The sequence below is a fragment of the Ictidomys tridecemlineatus genome, chromosome 5 (genome assembly GCF_052094955.1).
Source record: "Ictidomys tridecemlineatus isolate mIctTri1 chromosome 5, mIctTri1.hap1, whole genome shotgun sequence".
Classification (NCBI taxonomy): Eukaryota; Metazoa; Chordata; class Mammalia; order Rodentia; family Sciuridae; genus Ictidomys; species Ictidomys tridecemlineatus.
In genome coordinates this window covers 63,620,701-63,637,731 of record NC_135481.1, presented here as the reverse complement: position 1 = coordinate 63,637,731, position 17,031 = coordinate 63,620,701, and the positions used below count along the sequence as shown (strand labels likewise).

Sequence of the window (17,031 nt, the reverse complement as noted above, 5' to 3'; positions counted from 1 at the left end):
TAAGTTGCCAAGGCTGGTCTCAAACTTGGGATTTTTCCTACCTCAGCCTTCCTTTGATTTTGAGTTCTGCTTCTCCAACCTTACCTGGGTGGTTAGGAGAGCCACTATCCCTGAAGTGATTGTCAGAACCAAGATAAGTTGTCTCTGGATACAGCAAAAAAAATGTGGTTGTGATTGAGGCTACTTGTTTGTAAATACTAAACACATCAATTGCACATCAGCTGAATGAATATTTTTAATCTCCACAACAGAGGAACCCAGCCTGGCCTATGTCCACAAAAGGATAGCCCACTTCCCATCACTCACATTCCAGTTGCTAGTGACCCTTTTTCCACATCTGAGGAAATGAGAGTTCAGGAAAAATGAGAAATTTTTGAGAATCCTATAAAGTAACTTGAGTTAAAATAGGATAAATAATACTCCTCCCAAAATTTAAAGTTTTTAAATTTTTTTCTTAAAGTGATTTTGAAATGTGAGAAAGGTTTCAGAGAAAAAGTAAAAACTGGTTTGTGGTGATTTAGTAAATTTCCAACTATCTGGAATTAAATCAAGTTATACTTGATGGCAAGAGACAGCTATCAGAAATATTATATTGGTGTGTGGGTCAATATTTTTATTAGCTCTTAGTCCAACCTTCTCTACATAGGCTTTGTTAGTCCTGGGAATTAGGGCTGACTTTATTGGCTGCAATTGTTTCCCCAGAGAGATAGAGTGAGTCTTTTAGGTCATTTCTCCCAATTTTTTCTTTTTACAGGTGATGAAATTTAAATTATGAATTTAACTGTCTGAGGTCACACAGATAATTAGTTATAAAGCTATGATAGAGCCCTGTCCTTTGTTCCACCACATTCTCCATGCTGGGAGAAGGCAGCAGACAGCCTGATTTGATCATCTCAATATTCCTTCATTTGGGCTGTCATTGAAATGGCCCTGCCCCTTACATTGCTTTCTCCTCTCCTTTAGCCTATGACTAATCGGTTGGCTCTATAATGTCCTCTCTAGGCCTGTTGAAGTCAATTCTTTCTTTCAGAGAGCTCTGTGCTTGGGCATCTCCTTTAGAAGAGAATTCCTGTTTGGCCGCGTACTCTGGGATGCTTCTATGCTAAGTCTCCCCAGTTATTGTTTAGTCAATTGAAGTCCTTACCCTAAAGGTCATAGGTTGGAGACTAGCCAGGTTCTCAAGAAAGAGAAGAAAATGTTTTCTCTGTGAGGTTATCCAGACTGAGCTATGGAGCTCACTGCTTCCAGGTTCCCATAGGAACCAGGAGTTGTTTAGCCATTTGAAACCTTAAGTATGCACAGATGACCACAGTGAGACTGAAAGCTGAAAGCTCTGGAGTGCTCAGCTTTGCTCTCTCACAAGTATCTTCCCCATTCACCATCTGGTTGGGAATGGTGTGATGGAGGGGAGGTGAGAAGGAGGAGGATGAGACACCTAGTACAGCGCTGCAGCTACTGCCTTTGCTGATGCCTACATCACCCTGAAAAGTGCCAGTGAGTCTCAGCACTTGGATCAGTCTCCCTCTGTAAAGTGAGGACTTGAGACACCCAGGAGTGCCTTGGGAATGACCTGTGCATGACAATTTCTATTTTAATAAATTTTCTATTTTAATAAATAGAAATTTCGTAAATAGACCCACTTCTGAGAGAGTCAAAAGGCTCAAAGAGTTCTCACGTACCGTGTTCTAGTCCAGCCTGAGACTTGCTTTTCTCTTTCCACTCTACCTTTTCCTTGCCCTTATCCTTTGCTGCTACCTTTTTTTTTAATACATTTATTTTATTTTTATGTGGTGCAGAGAATCGAACCCAGGGCCTCACATGTGCTAAGCAAGCGCTGTACCGCTGAACCTCAATTCCAGCCCCTGCTGCTACCTTTTTAGCCTAGAGAAGAATCTCTCTCATCAGGGCCCGTATGTTCTCACCCATAATAGGCCTTCTGCCACTGAATGCCCACACAAGCCTAATGAGGAGGTTCATTTTATGGTTAAACATGTGAAGGAATGAGGCAAATCCTGGCTTTCTTCCCACCGCCCTCAAAGCTCAATATTCATTATTCATCCCATGTTTGTGATGTACCTACAGTGTGCCATTTGTGCTAGGCCTTGTGGGGAACGTAAAATGGTAACACAGATCTCCCTAGGAATTGATGACCCAGTAGAAAAGTCAAAAAAGACAATGGGAAATGCAGTGTGTGCACAGGACAATATAAACAAAGTTTTGTGAGAGAAAGAAGAGATTTTTCTCATCTGGGGTAATTTCAGTATAGGTTAATATTTGAGCTAATTTTGAAGAATAAATTAAAGACCTCAAAAGGAAAGAGAAGCAATATGGGAAGAACATTCCAAGAAAGGGCTTGTATATTTATTTATTTATTTATTTTCCAACAAATATTTATCAACTACTATGCATTGTGCTTATGAATAAATTATTGCATTTGGCCAAAGTAAAGAGGACCAGAAGAAGGTGGGTCTAGGAGATAAGGCCATGAAGGCAGACTGTGGACAGGCCCAGACAGTGTTGGAAGCCACATTGAATGTGATAAGCCCTTGAATAACAATTTAGGACCTTATCTTTACATTTCCTTGGTTGTAGACAAATTCTAAATTCAGTGTAACCACTCAAGGAGAACAAAGGGCTTTAAGTTGCTTCTTCCATGTCGTGGTCACTCAGTAGCTCACTTGCCACTTAATTGATCATTTGGATGATATGTGAATAAGAATTGAGCTTCATCCTTTTTCCTCAGCAGCTCTTGAAAAAAACTCTTCACAAGGCTTAGAGAACTAGTTGTCATTCTTCTTCCTTTTCTCAGAGTGTTGCCCCACAAAGAGGCATACCTAGCCCCCTAGCCACATTTAATAGACAACAGGAAGTTGTTTTTTTCTTTGCCTTATTTCTAAGTTATTGACTTTCAGGATAAAGAAATGAACAATTTCACAAATGATTGAAATTGATGTTTTAAGGATGAAGACCAAGATCATAGGGACAGTCAATATTTTTGATGTACAAAACTCTCTCTGGGGGTGGGTCTAAATCTTTGTGGTTGCGGTATTCAGTCACCAAATGAAAGAAGAAGCATGTCTGTTGGTGCTTGAGTATAGATTATGCATTTCATCATTCTTATTTCTACAGATGAGAAATAGAGGCTTTCAAGACTGAAGTCATTTGCTCAGGGTCATGAGAAGTGGTGGGGCTAAGGTTCCTGCTCATCCTGTAGCTCCGTAACTTCCTTGTTGAAGTCTGGCTGTTTTGTTTTACTCTGGATCAGGATTAGATGAAAATCCATCTGATTCCCTGGTTAGGTGAGGGATCTGAGCCTTCCTCAGGATCACCAGCTGGCTCTTACCTCTTGATCCTGTTTTGTTCCATTACCACAGTCTTCAGGAATGGACTGTCTGCCTCCGTTGAATACATTCCAGGGCCCAAACAAAAGCCAATTTTCAGTGTTGTGATTTTCATTCCTGAAGTGAAAACATTGGGATGGGAGACTGGGTAGATTGGAACCTTAAAAAGGTTTGCAAAGTAGTTAGGCCAACATCTCACCATTATTATTTTGCACTACTGGTAACAAATTCAGAGTTTCTTTGAAAGACAAATAGATTTCTCTTCATATTAGGGAACATGGTTGATAACATTTTACCTTTTTTTTTTTTTTTAATTGGGGTTTGAACCCAGGAGTGCTTAACCCACTGAACCACATCCCCAACCCTTTTTTATTTATTTAAATTTATTTATTTATTTGTTTGTTTGTTTGTTTGTTTGTTTATTTATTAGTACTGGAGATTGAACTTCAGGGGGCACTCGACCACTGAACCACATCCTCGGCCCTATTTTGTACTTTATTTAGAAGCAAGGTCTCACTGAGTTGCTTAGGGCCTTTTTGCTGAGGCTTGCTTTAAACTCACGATCCTCCTGCTTCAGCCTCCCAAGTTGTTGGGATTACAGGTGTGTACCATCCTGCCTGGCACCCTTTTGATTTTTTTATTTCGAGACAGGGTCTCACTAAGTTGCTTCAGGCTTCAATAAATTGCTGAGGCTGGCATTGAACTTGCGATCTTCCTGCCTTAGCCTTCGAGTCACAGGGATATCAGGCATGTACAAATGGCTCATTTTGCCATTTGTAAATTGTGGAGATGAGAGACTTAGCTCAAAATTAATAATAAGATTCACCTTGGGAGGCTGAGGAAGGAGGATGGCAAGTTCAAAGCCAGCCTCAGCAAAAATGAGGCACTAAGCAACTCAGTGAGACCCTGCCTCTGAATAAAATACAAAATAGCACTGGGGATGTGGCTCAGTGGTTGAGTGTCCCTGAGTTCAGTCCCTGGTACCAAAAAACAAAAAAATAAGACCCAAAAAACATCCTAAGAAGTTGACCTTTTGGACCCCTCTGCTTCCTTTCTAAGCCACTAAACTTTTAGTCCCTTAAGTACTTTTCTACAGAGATAGTCATCTATAGCTTGAGCCTTATGCTAGATGTCATGTCTAAATGTTTCCCAAGAGTGGGTCTTTCAGAGTCAATCTTGTAGTTATTCTTCAGGAGATTCTTGGGCACTCACGTTTAAGAATAAGTGCCTTAAAACTCCTGGTGAGATTATGAATCCAGAGAGGGGAAGATACCTGGGAAGAGGAATTGTGGACAGTGAATAAAAATAAATCTGATTTGGAAATTGGTGGGGAGAAGCTATTCTAGAAGTTTTCTTCCGTGTCCTTTGAAATGAGAATACTCCAAAGAAACACCAGCTCCCAGGAATTGCCAAGTAAAGCACAACAGGAATTAGCCCCATAAAGTTCCCACAAGAAGGTGAATTTGTCTTCTGATAGCTTTAGGGCAAGAAAACTTTTGTCTTGATAGCAGATGGGGAATGAGAGACCACTGTTCTCTGGGTTGGATGCCATCTAAAGATAGACACCAGCCTGTCAGGCAAGAAAATCGCCTGGAATTTCATTGAGTTGCCATGGCTACATGCTGATGTAACTGAGCTTCTCTGTGCTGTTTTGTGGACTAGTCTGGGAGTCAGGTGGAGCTAATCCTTCTCTTTTGCAGTGACAGCTTAATTACCTTGAACTTGATTTTTGCATAATTTATCCAGGATGTAAAGTTGGGCCTTTGAATCAGACAGCCCTGAGTTGGAATCCTAGTTCTGCCATCTTTTAACAATGAGCCCATGTCCCTGACAGCAGAGTGGGAAGTGTTAAGGGATAGGGCTGCAGTAACCTCTATTCTTGCAGTTAATAGAATAACTGGGGAGAAAGCCAGTAGCTCCCTGGTTAAGAGAACCCAGTTTCCTGGGTAACTGATGCCTGCATGTCCGAGAAGGAGCTATGGTGTTGGAGTTGGCTATTCTTATCAATCACCAGTAAGCAATTCCCATTAGCTAAAAAATAGAAATGTTCAAGACTGGGCATGGTGTCACACACTTATAGTCCCAGCTACTAGGGAGGCTGATGTGGGAGAATTGTGAGTTTGAGGCCAATCTGAGCCAACATAATGAGACCCTCATCTCAATAAAATGTAAATGTTGCTGGTGAGAAGTGGAATTGTAGGCTGAAATAGTAACTGTCACAGAATTTCTGACTGCTGGTTTTATTTTCACTTTAGAAAAGTGGTCTCTCTGTACTCGGCTTCAACCTGCTGAAAGTTTTTAACACTTTGGCCAATCTTTAAGATATCTTGTTTTTCATCTATGTAGATCTGGAGCCCATACAAGCAGCCAGGATGCACCGGAGACCTGGATGGCCGAATTGAGGACGATTCCCGCTGCCTCTACACCCACGAAGAGTACATTAGCCTTGTGCTGAACAGCGGAAGTGGCCTGTCGCATGACTATGCCAACCAGTCGGTCCAAGAAGACCCCCGGATGATGGCTTTCTTTGACTCTCTGGTACGCCGAGAGATTGAGGGCTGGAGCTCTGATTCAGACAGTGACCTCAGTGAAAGTACCATCCTTCAGCTACATGCAGGGGTCAGCGAGCGCTCAGGCTATACTGACTCTGAGTCTTCAGCCTCACTGCCCCACTCTCCACCTCCCACAATAGATGAGTCTGCTGACAATGCCTTCCATCTGGGTCCCCTGCGAGTCACCACTACAAATGCAGTGACATCAACCCCACCAACACCCACGTGTGAGGATGCAGCCTCTCGCCAACAGCGCCTGTCTGCTCTGCGTCGCTACCAGGACAAGCGCCTCCTGGCCCTGTCCAATGAGTCTGATTCTGAAGAGAATGCCTGTGAGGTTGAACTAGACACAGACCTCTTCCCCCGACCACGATCACCTAGCCCTGAAGAGGAATCCAGCAGTTCCAGCAGTTCCAGCAGCTCAGAGGATGAGGAGGAGCTGAATGAACGCCGAGCCTCCACCCGACAGCGAAATGCCATGCGGAGGCGACAGAAAATACCCAGAGAAGAGAGGCCCAGTGCCCCAGCCAAGCCCACCAACACCTACATTGGAGAAGACAACTATGATTACCCCCAGATTAAAGTGGATGACCTTTCCTCTTCCCCTACCTCCTCCCCTGAGCGGAGCACTTCCACTCTGGAGATTCAGCCAAGCCGGGCATCACCAACTTCTGACATAGAATCAGTTGAGCGAAAAATTTATAAAGCTTACAAATGGCTGCGCTACTCCTATATCTCCTACTCAAATAACAAAGATGGAGAGACTTCCCTGGTGACAGGAGAGGCAGATGAAGGGAGAGCAGGAACCAGCCACAAAGACAGCCCAGCACCTTCTTCCAGTAAGGAAATCTGCCTAAACACAACCATGGTCCCGAGGAACCAGGACCTGCCACCTGAAGGCTGCAGTAAGGATGCTTTTAAAGAAGGGACTTCCACTAGAAATCCCAGCAGTGTCCCAGGCTATGAGCACAGCAGCCAACCTTGGACCGAGGCACCAGAGGGTACCTCTCAGGACGGTAACAATGGTGGCTCTGTAGAACACTCATTTGAAACCAAGAAGCTCAATGGAAAGGCCCTGAGCAGCCGGGCTGAGGAACCACCCTCTCCTCCTATGCCCAAGACATCGGGCTCCATTCTCAACAGCGGGTCTGGAAACTGTCCGAGGACCCAGTCTGATGACAGTGAAGAAAGGAGCCTTGAAACCATCTGTGCCAATCACAACAATGGACGCTTGCACCCCCGACCCCCTCACCCCCACAACAATGGGCAGAACTTTGGGGAGCTAGAGGTGGTGGCCTACTCTTCCCCAGGACATTCAGACACTGACCATGATAACTCATCCCTGACAGGGACACTCCTACACAAAGATTGTTGTGGGTCTGAAATAACCTGTGAGACTCCTAATGCTGGAACAAGAGAGGAGCCCACTGACACCACAGACAGCAGCAGGGCTGTTCATGGCCACAGTGGCTTCAAAAGGCACCGAGTCGAATTGGAAGACACAGATTCAGAGAATTGCTCCTCAGAGAAGAAATTTAAAACATGATAAATACAAAGGGAAAAAAAGCTACAAAAAGTAGCCTTACAAAAAAAAAATTCTTGTTTAGTGAACACAGAGGAAAGGGAAAAAAGTATTAAAGGCACATAAAACCAGGGCCTGAAATTTCGTTTCTGCTGCTGCTCCCTTCTATTCAACATTCAACAATGGGTCTGAATGTCTAACTGGCCATAGGCTTGTGCTGTGTAAAGAAAAGGGGGAAAATCCAAGTTATTCCTTTTCTAGTGAGATGTGAGCATAGTGTACCTGTGCAAGGTTCTGTGAAAGTGAATCCTTGTTGGGATGTTTGATTTTGTGTGAGTGTGTGTACTGGCGTGTGTGAGCTCATTGTCTCATGAGACCTTTCTTTTAGTTGTCGGGGTCTATAGTTTTTGCCATCTCACCCTGTTCACGTGTCATAGGTGTTCTGGTCTCAACGAGGAGCACCTGTTCAATCAGATTGTGCTGCCAGTGAGTTGTAGACTTGAGCTGAGAGCATGGAGAGGAGAGTAAAACAGGCCTGCAGCCCATGGGCTGTGCTGGAAAGGAAAGCATGGTTCCTTTCTTAAAAAGAAATATTCCATGTTTTCTCTAAGTAACACTTCTTCATTGAGCATTTAATGTGGACATACTAAAAGTGGAACATTTTTAATGCTAATGGAGGTTAGCACTTATGATCTGATTCAAGAGCCTATAGATCCCTGATAAATTTCTCTGTTTGCAAATCGAGTGATGCTGCAATATGTACTGTATGGAGGCCATAAAATATGACTAGTTGTGGATAATACATTAACCAGTTAGGTGCTAGTTCCTAAAAGGCACTCAAAAGGCCAGCAGGTGCTTCCTTGGCTCCATGTGATGGAGTTTAGACATACTGAAGGGAGGAGAAGAGACAGCTCTCAAGAGCTTTGTGCTCAAACTACTAAGGTGGATGTTAGAGGTGTGTAAATGAACCAGTGTAGTGAAGAGCAGAATGTGCTACTATGTTCTTTTAATTCAACCCAAAACTATTCATCAGAATTGGTGGGACTGGCATTTATTTTCCCCCAGGCTTGCCCTTGACAAAGACTATGACGTTCTGACTGAACGTCACAGTGCAGCAGGCATCTCAAGCTGACAGATTCAGCAGGACCATCGGGAGGCAGAGGGTATGTGCAGAGGAGTCACTGGTTTGACAACTGGCTTCTGGAAGAGACTGAATTCCATGGAGGCAGATAATGGTTGAGAGAGGAAAAGTCCAAGAGATTTTCAGCCTTGTGGTGTTACCGTCACTCAGTTATCAAGGTAGGCTGTGTGAGACAGGAAGACCTAGGAATGACCAAATGTCTTGTTAGCATATGTGTCACATGTGGAGGGTAGAATGCTGGCAAGAAATGAGGGAGAGAGAAGAGTTTAACTTTCTTGAGCACTAAGGTGCTAGATACCTAGGAGCCAGCTGGGATTATCATAAGGACCTAACTGGAGACTACTGTGGCCTCACTGACCCAGCATTCCTCTTAGACGAGGACCTGTCCTGATGGAACTAGGACCAAGGGGAGGCCACCTGAAGACTTGGATGAAATCAGGCTCTTGGGGAGATGGTTCTTCAGAAAAGGAAAGTGGTTGGCAAGTCGAGAGGAGATGACATGTCACTAAACTTCGCGGAAGGTCGGACGTGCCTAATATATGTGTGATGTGACTGGGGTCCACACTAGCACTGTTTTAGGCGAGGGAGGTGGAGCAGGAGCAGAGTGAGGATGCATCCAATTCAACGACTGGACTCTTACTGGGGGAGCAGGACAGCGATTCTGTAACCAACATTAGAATTACTTTGGATTTGTAATCAAAATGGTTCTATGATTTGTCTTTGACTATTCACAGATAATTGTAAATTCTGGTTTTATAAGCCCAAGTCATTTTACATTTGCTTTTCCAAAATGTATTAAATTGAAAATTTTTAATCCTTTATATACAAAAAAAGATATAACCACTCACTGTGTGTTTCTCTTCCCCTTCTTAGTACACCCAACCCTTATGTTTTGTTTGATTTTAATCTACTCACCAGGTAGCCTCTTCTGGCTTCTGTAAAGACAATCCACATATCCTCCTGGAGAAAAAGAAGTTAAATTCCCTTGGGAACTTGCTATTGGTAGTTATAGTTGCCAAAAGCAGAGCTTGGTCTTTCTTATTAAAAGCCTTTATTTCACTTGATTACTCAGAAGAGAAGTCAAAATTCATTTTGATTAATGTTAGAAGCCAAGAAAAATCATTGTTAGAAGGATGACTTCCATCCTTGGGAAAGACATCCCAGCATTACAGATTCAGCTGAGACATACAGGCCCCATGACATAGCCACTGGAGCAGGCTGAGAAATGTATGTCTGTGGCCACTCCATCCTCACTTCCAGGGATCTTGTATGTGTGGCTGTGGTCCTAGAAATCAAGAAAGGAACTACTTCTCAGTTCTCTTTGCTTAAACTGTTATAGAATTGAGGCCCCAAATTTAGAGGTGCATTTAATCCCCAAATTCTTCCACAATGGTATTTTTACTAGCAGAGCAGATAGCACTGATAAGATTAAGAACTATTTGAAAGTACCTCTTGGGTTTTTTCCTGCATCTTGTACATAAAGTTTTAAGTAGCAGGTCTAAATATGTAAAACTGTGTCTCTCCACTGTTTCCCATCTGGTTTTGTAAATGATTCTTGAGGACAGTAGGTAAATGGTTAAATGAGTTGTTGGCTTGGGGCAAATGAAGTTTGCAACTGTGCTTGACTTAGCTGAGAGTCTCCTGTTGTCTGTCCAGGTGCCTTCCTCTGATGAAGCCTTACCTCCTCACAGCCCTGCCTCTTTTCACCCAGCAACGTTAACTCTTCTCTTGTGTATATGCAAATAAACCTGTTATTCACTTCTCTTGTCTTCCTCTTCTCTTCCTGGGAAGACTTGGTTGCCTAGACACCCCTCTTCCTTTAATTCTTGTTTTAATTTTTGCCCAGTTGGAAATTTGATCCAATACCTTGCTGAAGACTGAAAGACAAACTCTACATCCATGACAATGGTCATTGTCAATTCTAAGTATTGGGACCAAAGTCACATCTGACAAGAAAATGTAGGATAGGAAGGTGGGTATCTATTTGATTTCCTTTACCATGCTAACCAGAACTCAGGATGGTGAAATCCGAAACTGACTCCCCCCCCCCCCCGCCCCGTACTGGGGATTGAATCCTGGGGTGCTCTGGGCTACATCTCCACTTTTTTACACTCATATTAGTTGAAACTTAGGGAGTATTACAGTAGAGTGACGTAACAAACACCTCACCCCAATTATGGTTTCTTATGTTTCCAAATATCAAATTGCTTTCCCTGATCTGTCTCAGGCATGCATTGTGAACTTTTTTTAGTACTGAAAATTGAATGCAAGGTCTTGCACGTGCTTTACCACTGAGCTACATCCCCAGCCCACAGACTTTTTTTCCTTTAAAAAAAAAAAAAAAGTGGCAAAATTCATATGCCCTGCCTGTAAAGTGGTTTACTGCGGTTAACCAAAAAGTTCTTGCCAACTAATACTCTTGTCAGGAAAACAGATACTTCCAAAGCACAGTTGTCCTTCCCTTATGACCTGAGCAAGGCCTTGCAATAGGGTGGAAACATCAAGATATGTGGAGGCTCAGTGAGTCCCAGACTTGCCCCCAGCAGCAGGATCATGGCTTTAGACAAGTGGTGTTCTCAGGTGGGGTGTTTCAGTCAGAGTGCTCATTTGTTCTTGAGCCCCATGCTGGAATGAAAAGACATGAATTCAAATAAAAGTTATTTTGAATTTGTAAAAAGAATCAGTGTTTCTTATGTAGATTGTAAATGAAAAATCTGATCCATATGCACCCTAATTGCTTTTACTGTTAATACAAAGGTAGTTTGATATTTCTCAGGATGGAGGTTCAGGCAAGGTAAGCTTCAGCCGGCCCTGCACTAATATGGTTAGGGACAAGCAGGAGGATCAGTTCCTAACAGAGTCTACTTGGGCTCTACACAAGTTTTATGCAGAGCTATGGTAGTATCATGTTGTAAGAAAATATTCAAAATTACTGAATTTTGAAAATGAATTTTTTCATGGGCCCAAAGCCTTGAGCTCATGGACTCTCTAGCTGAAGTACAGAATGCCAACTTCAAATCTGCCTCTGTCAGCACTCCACCAAAACTAGGGAAAGAGTAAAACACTAAGATCCTTGGGTGCTCCCACAGAGTCCTCAGGCATGAGCTAAGTTCTTGTGGTGTAGGGATGTTAGGAGGGAAGACATTCAGGGGGAAGGTGATCAAGAAGACTGCAATGGAAGAAATGAAGAGCTGGCTGGGTTCAAGAGCTTCCTGGATTCATATTAACTATCATTTAGTGTGCCTTGGGACTGGCATGGTCTAAAACACTTGGTCATCAAGATTCTCCAACCAAAATCCCCAAGCATAATCCCTAATTTATAAAGGAGGTCAAAAAATGTGGTGTTGGTTTGGAAGTAATTATCTACAGATCTCTTTACTAGGGTACATAAATACCATGGCGGAAGGGGGAGAGTGTATAATGACCCAGACATGACATACTTAAACACGCACCAGAAACGTGTGTGGTGGTTAGTGATTGGCATAAGCTCTCATAGGGTAACATACATCTCCCTACTCGATTATCCCTAGACTGATAGTGGCAAAAATTTGAGGCTTGCCCCAATCTCCTTTTTTTCACTTATTTTCTCTTCATGTCTCAGAGACGGTATTTTCTAAGATCCCACCTTAAGTAGTTAAGGTTAATTTCTTTCCTAAGAGACTTGTGAGTAGGAATGGCTCTGAACTAACAAGAGAATTCTAGACCTGTTTTTCAATGAATTGCTCTGCCTGGGCCTTGGGCAGGTCACCTAATCTATTGGGAACTGAAATAGATCCCTCAGATTCTAAAATCTGACTTCTTCCATTACAATCCCTGTGATCAAAGGGTTCTCTAGATCCCACTCTGAGGAATTTTCATTTTTGGGATAGGGGAATACCAAGAGATTGAACCCAGGGGCACTTAACCACTGAGCCACATCCCCAACCATTCTTATTTTTTTCCTTTGAGATAGGGTCTCATTAAGTTGCTCAGGTCCTTGCTAAATTGCAGAAGTTGGCTTTGAACTTGCCATCCTTCTGCCTCAGCCTCCCAAGCCTCTGGGATTATAGGTGTGCCACTGTGCCCAGTGAGTGCTTATTTTCGAAACATCTGTTTACTACCCACCAGAATCAATTGGCAAACTAAGATCTTCTGGCAAATTACAACTGCTCAGAGTTGCAAACTTATCTGTAAAATGGGGAGAGTGCCTACACCAGGAGCACATTCTCAGAGGGTTGAATGAGGACATAAACTATAAAAGCAAATCAGCAGTGGCACACACCTGTTGTCCCAGCTACTGAAAAGCTGGAGTGAGAGAGTCACTTGAGCCCAGGAGTTTTGAATATAGCCTGACAACATAGTGGGATCCCATCTCAAAAAATAAATAAATAAATAGGCTGAATGTAACACTTAAAATTATATATAATTTAATATCTTAAAATAATCCCTGATGAGGGTGGGGGTTAGGGCTCAGTGGTAGAGTGCTGCAAGTGTGAGGACTGGGTTCAATCCCTGGCACCACATAAAAATAAAAACAAAGGTATTGTGTCCACCTACAACCTAAAAATATATATATATTAAAAAAAAATAGAGCTGGGAATGTGATCGAGTGCCCCTGAGTTCAATCCCCAGTACTCTAAAAAATAAAAAATCCCTGATATATAAAAAGCACTGAAAGGTTTACTATCATTAGCACATCTTTTTTACTCTCGTTGCTTGTTGCTACTTATATACCTCCCACATAGAAGGCTTTTTTGGATGGGATCTGTCAAGGGAAATAAAGTAAGCTGTTCAGAGAGATAACTTACTATTTAAGCAAATCTTCTGAAAAAGAGTAAATTGCCGAGTTCACTGGCACACACCTGTGATTCCAGCAGCTCAGGAAGCTGAGGCAGGAGGATCTCAAGTTCAAAGCTAGCCTTAGCAAAGGTGAGGTGCTGAGCAGCTCAGATCCTATCTCTAAATAAAATATAAAATAGGGTTGGAGATGTTGCTCAGTGGCCGAGTGCCCCTGAGTTCAATCCCCAGTACCAAAAAAAAAAAGTAAATTATCTTCATTATAACGGACCTGACAAAGCTGAGTTTGGGGCCTTTGGCACCATCTCTGACTTGAGGAGCCAACTCCATCTGAGAGCTGGGAGATTTGAAAAAAAAAAAAGCCAAGCCTGACTGACAAAGGCCTCATCAATCCTTGCTTATGACAGCAAATCTGCAGGGGTTGGGGTGGGGGCAACAGATTTTACTAAACTCTAGTCTTAATATGGTGGTTCTGGAGATGACCCAGACCTCAGCCGCTTGGACAGCAAACTTCTTTGGCCTTCACTCTGACCTGGCCCAGAGCCAGTGCTAAGAGAACCAGGAAAGGGGTAAGCCATGGAAAAGTTCTGTGTGTGCCAAAGGACAATGTTGACTGGAGTTTTCCATGCAGGGTGTTTGTGTGTGTGTGAATGTGTGTGTAAAATACTCTGTACATCTGATTCTAGAAGAAGCTAAGCCAAAAAAAGCCAACAGGGAAGTCTGACTAAGCCAAAGCCGGCCCCAAAGTTCAGTGCTGGCCCCCAATCCTCAGGACAGAGCTGGAGGTCCAGGAACACAGGCATGGCACTTGGAGAGGGCAGGTAGAGAAATGTGAGAGGGAAGGGTTTTGCCTCGTTAGTGGAAAAGAAGCACTGGAATTACACTTAGAGGAACAAGCTTTTCAATTAAAACACATCTGCCAGAAAAAAAGCCAGCACGTGGCGGGGGAATCTGAGAAGGCATAGAGTCAAGGCCTAAAGAAGTCTTTTTGGGTTTGCCCTGAAGGAGGTGTGTATGTGTATGTCGGGGGTGGCGGGGAGCAGTTAGCTGCATCATCTTGTTCCACTCCTTCATTTTGGAGATGGAGAGGCCAGGGCCAGTTAGTGGTGGGCCTGGCCTCTAAAGCTAGTGCTCTTCTCACAGCTGGCTGCTTCTTGGATGTGGTTCCTGGTGGAGGAAGGTGCATACCTGATTTCCCCACCTACACCCAGTGTGACTCTGGCTGGGGCTTTGATTACAACATGCAGCAATAGCAAGAGATTGAAAATGTCTTGTGAAGAGGCAGATTCAACTGAGTAGAGCCTTTGGCAAACAAAAGAGAGTCAACCAAGCTGGTACCACCCTTTCCCCTAGAAAAACCACACAAAGTCCGATGCTCAGGTCCTGTATCTCTGTGGGCTCTGACCACTGTGGGTTGCTGAATGCTGTCCTGGTGTTTCAGCATCTGGAAGATGTAAATAAATCCTTTGGATGGCTTTCAGAGAAGAGTAATAAACACACTGGGAGACTGGAAGAAAGATAAAAGGGATCAGAGGATGGGAGCTGAATTTTTTAGGTTTTAGGTATGCAGGAGCATAAGAATAAAACATTGTCTTTCAAGTTGTTTAAAAAAAAAAAAAAAGAAGAGGAAGGACAAGTTTAAAATAAAATCTGCCCAATTGCAGGCCCAAGAAAACTGGCTCAAATCGACATTTTCTTCCTTTTTTTTTTTTTTTTAAGATGGACACAATATCTTTATTTATTTTTATGTGGTGCTGAGGATGGAACCCAGTGCCTCACATGTGCAAGACAAGTGCTTTACTGCTGAGCTATAACCCCAACCCCATCGATATTTTCTTCTTGACAGCAGTCAAGAAGAAAGATCTTTTTTCCTAAACTCCTGTGATAAGCAGTTTGTAGTTCATATTCCTTTATCTTTATCCCAGTGTTAAACATCCCTGCTTCACAGGGAACCGCAGAACTTTGTTCCTTGAGCAGTTGTCTGGGTTGGGATTCCAACAAGAGCTGGTGGAGTGTAGCCTCAGTGGGAAGGTGTGTTAACACCCATTCAGATCTGGCTGTGGAGGTAAGAGCAACACAAAGGCCAGTATCCATATCCCACAACTCCCCCAGATTGTTCTCCTATGGAGAGACCCCTGGTGATGTCCCAGGCCTCGGCCTCCTCTGAATCAGGGTACTCTTTGTATTCCTCGGAGGCCTCTTGAGTGTAGTCAGCAGCAACTTTCAACTTCCTTGCTGTCCTCCCTGATTTGGGGTGCAGTAGGCGAACACTTTTAAGACCAGCAAATAACTTTTTATCCCTGAGTTCTGAGTGTTCGGCACCCCTGCCTGCCGAACACTGTATTTACACCTCTTCACCATTCAGGCTACCGTACATGAAATAAAGAATTTAAGACAAGGTGAGTTCTTGAGTTCCGCTTAAAAGGAAGGAAAAGATGGGGAGGCTGATCTTGATGTTGGTGCACTGGACAACAGAGGAAGGGTGAGCTGGGAGGAGGAATGGGAGTCTTGGAAAATAGAGGACCAGTGGAAAGTGTGCCTCTAGGGTCTCCTTCAAAAAGAAGTCAAACTTTTAAGACAAATTGGAATTGCAGGAGCAGTAGGCATAAGAAGCCAAGTATATCCGCATTTAAGATGGGCAGCTCAGGGCTGGGGCTGCAGCTCAGTGGTAGAGCTCATTGCCTAGCATGTGTGAGGCACTGGGTTCGATCCTCAGAATTGCAAAAAATATATATAAATAAAATAAAGGTATTGTGACCATCTACAACTAAAAAAAATTAAAAACATGATTAGCTCATATGTGTCAGATGAGATCATTTAGACTTTCTATTCTAATTGGAATTGGCTGTTGTGATTATTAATTCAGTGAAAGATCAAGAACTCTACCCTGGTTGTCTTGAGGCCAGAAAAAACACCTTGACAGGCAGGGTGGAGATCTCTGGCCTGGTCTTTACCTTGAGGGCCTGACCTCACGACAGGAGACAGACAACCTGTTCAGTTCAGAGTTTCTGGTGCCAGGTCTTACTTCTTTCAAGCTCCAGTGTTCCAACCATCAAAATCTAGTATAACAGGAAGCCTCTAGGATGATCTCCAGGCACAGAGGGCAAGACTGCCATGTGCTTCTCCAGTCTGTGTAGTTCCTAAGCCCAGGGGCTGCTATGCACTGTGGTCCTCCTAGAGCTGCGGGAGGTGCAACCTGCCCCTGCTGCTTCCCCAGTCCTGCAAGCTGCATGAGTGGGAACCACTGTAGAACAAGGTTCTGCCATTGTCCCCCTCCCCCAGTGCCCATGCTGAGTGCACCCCAGGTTCTTTCCAGAGTGTTCACACTCTCCTCTCAGCCTTCTGTGCTTCCTCTCTTCTAGCCCTATGACCAGCCAGCTCAAGAGCCCAGGTTATTGTAAGACTGGGGTGGGAGGAAACTCGATGGGCCCACAGTTCGGGAACTTTCTTTCGCTCAGTCCTCAATGTGACTTTAGGGCTCAGGAGGAGTTCAGCTGCCCAATTTCTTAACCCACTTCTGCTGTTAAAACTTCCTGCCCTTGGGCTGGGGTTGTGGCTCAGCGGTAGAGTGCTCGCCTAGCGTGTGTGAGGCACTAGGTTCTATTCTCAGCACCACATATAAATAAATAAAATAAAGGTATTGTGTCCATCTACAATAAAAAATATTAAAAACAACAACAACAACAAACTTCCTGCCCT

The 17,031-nt window shown here is 43.6% G+C and overlaps 1 protein-coding gene across 8 annotated transcripts in view; it reads left to right on the top strand.

The window, feature by feature from the left end:
* Positions 1–10,318, top strand: part of Dcaf5 (DDB1 and CUL4 associated factor 5) — a 97,482-nt gene extending 87,164 nt beyond the window's left edge. For all 8 annotated transcript variants that reach the window (XM_078050117.1, XM_078050116.1, XM_078050114.1 and 5 more), the window contains one exon: positions 5,688–10,318. In XM_078050117.1, coding sequence (XP_077906243.1) covers positions 5,688–7,439 — 1,752 coding nt within the window. In that variant the 3' untranslated portion in view covers positions 7,440–10,318. The remainder of the gene's footprint in view (positions 1–5,687) is intronic.
* The last annotated feature ends 6,713 nt before the right edge of the window (positions 10,319–17,031 follow it).